General features: G+C 47.5%; 1 protein-coding gene across 1 annotated transcript; it reads left to right on the plus strand.

Moving 5' to 3' along the window:
• The first annotated feature begins 3,585 nt into the window (after positions 1-3,585).
• On the plus strand, positions 3,586-4,135 carry LOC119972922 (signal peptidase complex subunit 3-like). The gene is given in 3 exon segments (XM_038810465.1): positions 3,586-3,652; positions 3,655-3,873; positions 3,876-4,135. Coding segments are annotated over 3 exon segments (534 nt in total). The 5' UTR covers positions 3,586-3,597.
• Positions 4,136-7,982: the final 3,847 nt, after the last annotated feature.

Below are 7,982 nucleotides of genomic sequence, written 5' to 3' on the forward strand. Positions count from 1 at the left end.
GGAGTCTGCACGTTCTCCCCGTGTCTGCGTGGGTTTCCTCCGGGTGCTCTGGTTTCCTCCCACAGTCCAAAGACGTGCAAGTTAAGTGGATTGGCCATGATAAATTGCCCTTAGTGACCAAAAAGATTAGATGGGGTTATTGGGTTAGGGGGATAGGGTGGAAGTGAGGGCTTAAGTGGGTCAGTGCAGACTCGATGGGCCGAATGGCCTCCTCCTGTACTGTATGTTCTATGTTCTAGTTTGTAGTGGAGTTTCCCAAGGGTCGGTATTGGGACCCTCGCTCTTCCTGATACATATTAATGACCGAGATGTTGGGGAACAGGGTACAGTTTCAAAGTTTGTGAATGATACAAAACTTGAAAGCATTATGGACCAGGAGGAGGATAACGTAGATAGTCAGAAGGACATAGGAAAGTTGGTGGAATGGTGGACAGGTGGGATTTACTGGAGAGAAGTGTGAAGGGATTACTTTTCGTTAGAATAACATGGAGAGACACTGGGTAGGATTATCAGGCTGTTTTCAGACCCCACCCCCCCCCTCCCCCCCACTGCGACCTCTCCAGCATGTGGAGGGTGTGAACAACAGGAGACCCCATTGACAGTGGTGGGACCAGAAAATCCCACTACCAGCCAATGGTGGGCTGCCTCCAACCCCACAACACACAAGCGGGGGGGGAAAGGGGGGTGGGGGGGAGTGTTAAGCTCGCCCCACATAAAGATACAATTCTAAAGGGAGCGCTGCAGCAGAGAAACCTGGGTATATATGTGCATTAATAATTGAAGGTTGCTGGACAGTTTGAGAGCGTGACTAATAAAGCATAGGTCATCCTGGGCTATACTGATAGGGCTACAGAGCATAAAAGTAAGGAAGTTATGTTAAACTGGTTTGGCCACAGCTGAAGTATTTTGCTAGTTTTGGACATTACTCTCTTTAAGAAAGAGGTGGAGGCATTAGGGCGAGTGCAGATAAGATTCACAAGAATGATGGACGAAAACCCCAAATTACATAAAGACATACTGAACTTTTAAATAAGACCTGTGGTTTCAAAAATGGACATAAAGGCCAATGATGGTTGAGGATTTAAATTCAGTCAAAGGCCGAATTATTATTTTTTTAATTTTAAGGGGCAATTTAATGTGGCCAATCGACCTACCCTGCACAGCTTTTTGGGTTGTGGGGGTGAGACCCACGCAGACAAGGGGCGAATATGCAAACTCCCCACGGACAGTGGGCCGGAATCAAACGCGGGTCCTCAGTGTCGTGAGGCAGCAGTGCTAACGACTGCGCCACCTTGCTGCCCTTGAGCGGCGTTTCTGAGTGTTACCCAGTCACAGCGGGCCATGGCTGAAAGCATCAGCGGCATTTCCCAGGCGCTGGCCAATATGGCGCAGCCACATTCCAGAGATTAGATTATGGATTGAGTCCGAAAATTCAGAATGTGAATTTTTCCAATCTTCAATTGAATACTTGGGTGATGTCATCGATGCCAAAGGACTGCGTATGTCAAATTTGAAAATCAGAATGTGAACCAACTTCGATCTTTCTTAGGCTTACCAAATTACTACAGAAGGTTTATTTGATAAGGACATGGGAAGTCCACACCAAGTGAAATAAGAAACAAAGTCCTATATACAAATGATATGTACACTACCGGGTTCCTGCTCAGGTCGCTGCCTTACCAACTGACCTTATGTACATGGGTTAATTGAGATAGCCTGCCCCCTCAGCGGGAGAGCTCGTACTCCGCAAGGAGCACAAGGAAACCAAGCTTTCCTATCCCATAGGTTCCATGCGGGATATTAGATTCCTCCTTCCCAAAGTCTGAAGACCCCCCTCAACGAACGATCAGGCAGAGGAGGAGGAGGAGACGGAGGACTTTGGAGTCTCATCAGCTCCGGCAAGTCATCATGGAGCTGATACACCGGATCAGTCGGTGTATACTGCGCTGCTGAGTGTCATTGCGACAGGAACGTCGTGGCAGACGATTGTCAGGGGGCAGCTGCACTATGGAGTCAGCGTCCGGGACCTCCGAGGTCTGCGTTTCCATTTCGGAGTCAGAAGACACAATGTCAGACATGTTGGTTTCGAGAGAGACTGGAGGCGTCACAGCAGGCCAATAAGGCAATGGAGCCGGAGGATCCAGGACAAGTTTCTTTCGAGGTACTTCACGAGGGAGCAACCCCTTTTAACGAATGTGAACTAATTGCTGTCTCATTAGTTGTCCCCGGACCCGAACTTGGTAAGGAACTGGTGCCGTTTGATGAACGACAATCCCAGGGAGCCAGCAAGTATCATTGATGAAGTTCCGAATTAACACTAGGTTATCAGGTGCAAAGTGTCAAAGAGGTCGACGTCAAACTGGGCAACGGCCTTACAAATCTTAGTTACGGCGCATCTTTGGGCTGATATCCAGTAGATGAAACTCAGTCATATAGGAAGACCATGACCATTAATATCTCAGTGGGGGCAACCCCAGTTACTGCATGTGGCGTGGTCCTATATGGAAATCAAAATCTTGCCAGTCTTGTGCCCATCAAGCCTGACCTGTGTTTCTTGAGTCCCCGTTTAACCGTCTGCGTGGCCCTCTCCGCCAACCACTCGATGCCGGATGGTATTGGGGAAGTGCGGACATGAAACCCATTGGGCAGGATTTTCCGTTAGCCAACGTCAAAATCAGGAGGATCGATTGGGCGGAGAATCAGTTCTGACGCCGAAATCGTGGCAGGTGCCAATATGACGCCAGATCGCAATTCTCCACCACGTCAACAGCGGCGTCAATGTGTTCCAGAGCGCACATACTGTAGACACCTTTTGCATATCATTAGCGGGCCCGAACCGGTATTATCCGGGGCCTCCATAATTCTCCGCCTCAGATGGGCCGAGTTCCCAATGCCGTGGTTCACTTCTTCTTTCAAAAATCGTGAAATCGGCGTGGCAGCTGTTAAGGGAGAGAGAGGACGTATGGTAGGTGTCCGACATCGCCATAGTTTGCCGACAGTTGTGCCGCTGGCTGGGGGGGCTTCTGCCAGGGTTGGGGGTGTAGTGGGGGTGGCCAGGAGGTGGGCTGTGGGATCGAGGTGGACGGGCACAGAGAACCATTGCCACAGCCGGCAAGGCAGCCATGCAGCTGCGCACACAGCTAACAGCCCATTTTAAACCTAGTGCCATGGATCGTATACGTGTCGGCCCAGGGCACCTCCCTGGGTGCCCTCTGGTCCCAGCAGACACATCAGTTGTATGACCGTGCTCCAGCAAAACCAGTGCCATCTTTCTGGCTGGGATAAGTGTGTGTGGGGAGTATAATGTGTATATGCGGCTGCAGTTTGTCAGCCTCACGAGTGTCAATCGCGGACCCGGTGAATCCCGCACCGTTTTTCATTGGAATCGATTGTGTTCCATGCGGCATTCGTGCTAGCCCCTCAATGGTAGCGGAATCGCCCCAGATGTGGCGCCAGCTTTTCTGTCGTAAAAGTCCACGGATTCTGTGTTGGCGTCAACACTTAGGTGGGGGATGGCAGGCTGGAAGGGTGTGCGTCCGCACTCCTTCTCCTTCCTCCGGCTGTGCAGCTGTCGGTGCGGTCGGCGAGCTCTCCATCATGAACACTGCTCTGTCCCGGGCCAACTCGCTCTTCACCTTCTCGCTCAGCGTGATGCTGTGCTGACCCTCGGCTGTTTCCTCACTGCCACCTTCAAGGACCGGACCGTCCCAGTCAACATCCAACTCTCCAAAGTCATGTTGAAAAATGTGGAAGATCTTGCAGGACCCAGAGACAGAGGTCACTTGGGATTGATCACATTTGACCTATCTGCAGATTTGAAGCCAATATTTGACTGGAATGTCAAGCAACGCTTCCTTTATTTATCAGCAGAGTACAAACTAAAAATAACGCGCTGAACCAGGTTGTTCGCTGGGACAAGATTATTCTTCGTGGAGATAAGACGAAACTGGACCTGAAAGATGTGAAGTCAAAGTATTTCTTCTTTGATGAAAATGGCCTCAAGGGAAATGAAAACATCAATTTAACTCTGTCCTGGACTGTGGTTTCAAACGCTGGAATTCTGCCTCTTGTGACGGGTTCAGGTCACAGTTCTGCCGCGCTTCCCGATTCCTATGAGATGACAAAGAACTATTGAACGTTTGACTATTTTCCTTTGTTATAATACCTTTTATTGTTGTAGTTTGAAACTCATAACTCGGAACATATTTTTATGTCCAAATATCCGTCTGTGTGGCTGGGGTGAAAAAAATCGGAAAATTCCCCCAAGTGAAAATAAAATGGATGACTTTTGTATTTTTTTTAACATGCGCACATGAAATCCTTTTGCATTGCAATGTTTATCTGTGTCCAGATTTAATTCCCATTAATTCCCATCGAGGCTTTAATACACTAAGATGTGTGGCCTCCTGCAGCAGCTGGCGAAATGGCTGCTGTATGGGGAGCACACATATTTATACTCCGCCTACTGGGCGGAGCCAGCAGGCAGGGAACTACCCCCGTACCTGTAGTACAGAGCCTTACCACAAATCACCTAATATATACATCAGTGGTGACTACCACAATAATAATCTTTATTAGTGTCACAAGTAGGCTTACATTAACACTGCAATGAAGTTACTGTGAAAAGCCCCTAGTCGCTACACTACAGCGCCTGTTCGGGTACACTGAAGGAGAATTCAGAATGTCCAATTCACCTAACAGTCCATCTTTCAGACTTGTGCGAGGAAACTGGAGAACCCGGAGGAAACCCAGGCAGACACGGGGAGAATGTGCAGACTCCGCACAGACAGTGACCCAAACCAGGAATCGAACCCTGGTCTCTGGTGCTGTGAAGCATCAGTGCTAACCACTGTGCTACCATGCCGCCCCTAGTGCAATGGCCCCTGCCAGAGCCCCTCCCACACATCAAAAACAAAGGCAATGGCCAAGCCCAATGTCCCCCTTACCTATCCAATCCCCATTAAATCGAAAAAAAATCCAAACCAATGTATTCATAACACTCAAACAAAAAAAGAGCCCAACACCAAAAAACAGAGAAAAAACTCAGCGAAAAACTGTCAAAAGTCCAAATTCAGTCCAATACCAGGCTTTCTACCTTCGCAAATGCCTCCACTGCCTTCTGGAAATAATAGTCTCTGCCATTGTACCTGACCCTCAGCTTCACTGGGTAGATCACACTAGACTGCAAGATGCGCTTATACAATGCTGCCTTAGCACGTCTGAAGGCTGCTTGCCTACTTGCCAGTTCGAATTCCCCAGCCGTCACCTCCATCATCTTCTCCACCGGACTGGCTCTCTCCTGCCATCTTTCCTCCTGCTGCACCCTCACCATGGCTGACGGTGGACTTTCGCTTGCTGCCTTCTTCCCTGGATTCTTCTTGCCGGTTTTTGACATTGTATACATGTCCAAAACCTTCCCATAACTCCTCACAAACAAATCTTCACCAAAAACTGGACTAAAAGGGACAAAAAGACAGCTAGGCAGGAACCACCAAACATGCGATCTGCACCTACATGCCACAACCGGAGGTCCTTGAGAAATATGCATTTAACAATCATGTGTGAGTTGCCCTACACCTACCATGGCCTGGTGGACAACTAAATTTGACAAATGCTAGCTCTCATGTAACTTGCCTTACCTTGGATGTCCCTCTTTTTCCGCTGCGATTTTCCATGCATTCACAATGTGGCAAGGTTTGGGAGCTCCATGGAAAACAGGATTGAAATTTTCCTCTCTACTCCATTGCAATGATTATTGATTCTGGTTCAAGCCTTGGTTTAGTGGGAGCAACCTTGTATCCACACAAGGCAGTCAGGTCATATTCCCGGGACATATAATCTAGGCTGATGCTTCAGTACAGCATTGTATTGATTATGCTTCTGTCTTTTAGATGAGACATTTGAATAGAGCTCTGTCTGTCTTCTTAAGTGGATGTTACAGATTTCAGAGAATCATCAAATCCCTACAGTGCAGAAGGAGGCCAATCAGCCCTGCGAGCCTGCACCAAACCTCTCAGAGAGCACCCTACCTAGGCTTCCACCCTTTCTCTGCAACACCGTCATCCCACTTAAACTGCACATCCCTGAACACTAAGGGGCAATTTAGCATGGCCAATCCACCTATCCTGCACAGCTTTAGACTGTGGGTGGAAACTGGAGCAACCGGAGGAACTACGCAGACATGGGGAGAATGTGCTAAAGTTACCCAAGGCCAGAATTGAACCCGGGTTGTTGACGCTGTGAGACAGCAGTGCTAACCACTGTGCCACTTTGAAGAAAAGCAAGGGCAAACTCCAGGCTAACAGTTACTGCATCCCTCAACAAATATTACCAGACTAGATCATTTGCTCTGTTCTAATCCCAGTTGAGATGATGTGATAGCATAGTAGTTATAATATTGCATTAGTAATCCAGAGGCCTAGGCTAATGTTCGGAAGCTTAAATTCCACCACAGCAGGTATTTAAATTAAATTAATTAATACGTCTCCAATAAATTGCTAGTGTCATTAATAATGATCAAAGCTACTAAATTCTCATATTCGACTCCACCACGTGAACTATGATGAAAATATTGATGAGTTGAATAAACAAGCTCCTTCTGTGCCGCATTGTAAATGGCCATGACTCAAAAAAATTATTTTATGAACTCATTGTTGGTTGTGCAGCCTTGCTGTGCACAAATTGACTGTTGCATCCTCCTACATTATAACATTGATGACACGGTGACGGCATAGTGATGGGCGGCACTGTGGTTAGAACTGTTGTCTCACAGCGTCACGGAGCAGGGTTCAATTCCGACCTCAAGTGACTGTGCGGAGTTTGCACATTCTCCCCGTATCTGCCTGGGTTTCCTCTGGGTTCTCTGGTTTCCTCCCACAGTCTAAAGATGTGCAGGGAAGGTGGATTGGACATGGTAAATTGCCCCTTAGTGTCCAAAAGGTTAGGTGGGGCTATGGGGTCAGGGTGGGGGATTGGGCCGAGGTAGGCATCTCTTTCGTAGAGTTGGTGCAGACCCGAAAGGCCGAATGGCCTCCTTCTGCACTGTAGGGATTCTATGACTACATTGAAAAGTGATCAATTGACTGAAATGGCTTAGGATATCCTGAGGACTCAAAATGGTTCTCTACAAGTGCTAATTATTCACGAGTTTAGGATTGACAGCTGGCACAGTGCCTGGATTTTATAGTGTGTGGTAGTATCTGTGGTGAGAGGAACAGTTAACATATTTCAGATTGATAACCTTTCATCAGAAGTACCAATTAGAATGTTTAGTTCAATTTTAGTTCAAAGCGTGACTTTGTGGAGTTTGCACTTCCTCCCCATGTTTATGTGGGTTTCCTCCGGGTGCTCCGGTTTCCTCCCACACTCCAAAGATGTGCAGGTTAGGTGGATTGGCCATGATAAATTTCCCTTAGTGTCCAAAAGGTCAGGCGGGGTTAATGGGTTCTGGGGATAGGATGGAGGCGAGGGCTTAAATAGGATGTTCTTTCCAAGGGCCAGTGCAGACTCAATGGGCCAAATGGCCTCCTTCTGCACTGTAAACTCTATGATTATGTTAGTTACAGAAAACAAAAAACGGAGAGAAAGCCGAATAGAAACCCCTTATGTAGGTGGCAATGGCAAAATGCTGTTTGTTACACTGGAATTCCCTGGCCCCTCCCAACCCCATGCTATTTTCACATGTAATTTTGCATGGTGGGAATACCTTAGGTCGTAAACCCACTTTCAAATCTCTTGACGTAACACTAGGCCATTCAGCACTAAGGAAAATTTGTTCTCATGACCCCACATTTTTGAGTCAGGCAGGGTTTAGAAGGTTTCAGTAAACATGCCTTGTTTGATAATTCATGAAACTTGGGGGAAAACCTGTTGAGGACCACAGTTGTTGGTGGGATTTGAATTCAATCTGGAATTGAAAGCTTGTCTCAGTAATAGTAACCACAAAACTATCATTGGTCATTGTCAAAAGGGCTCATTAGTGC

The sequence above is a fragment of the Scyliorhinus canicula genome, chromosome 10, assembly GCF_902713615.1.
Source record: "Scyliorhinus canicula chromosome 10, sScyCan1.1, whole genome shotgun sequence".
Lineage (NCBI taxonomy): Eukaryota > Metazoa > Chordata > Chondrichthyes > Carcharhiniformes > Scyliorhinidae > Scyliorhinus > Scyliorhinus canicula.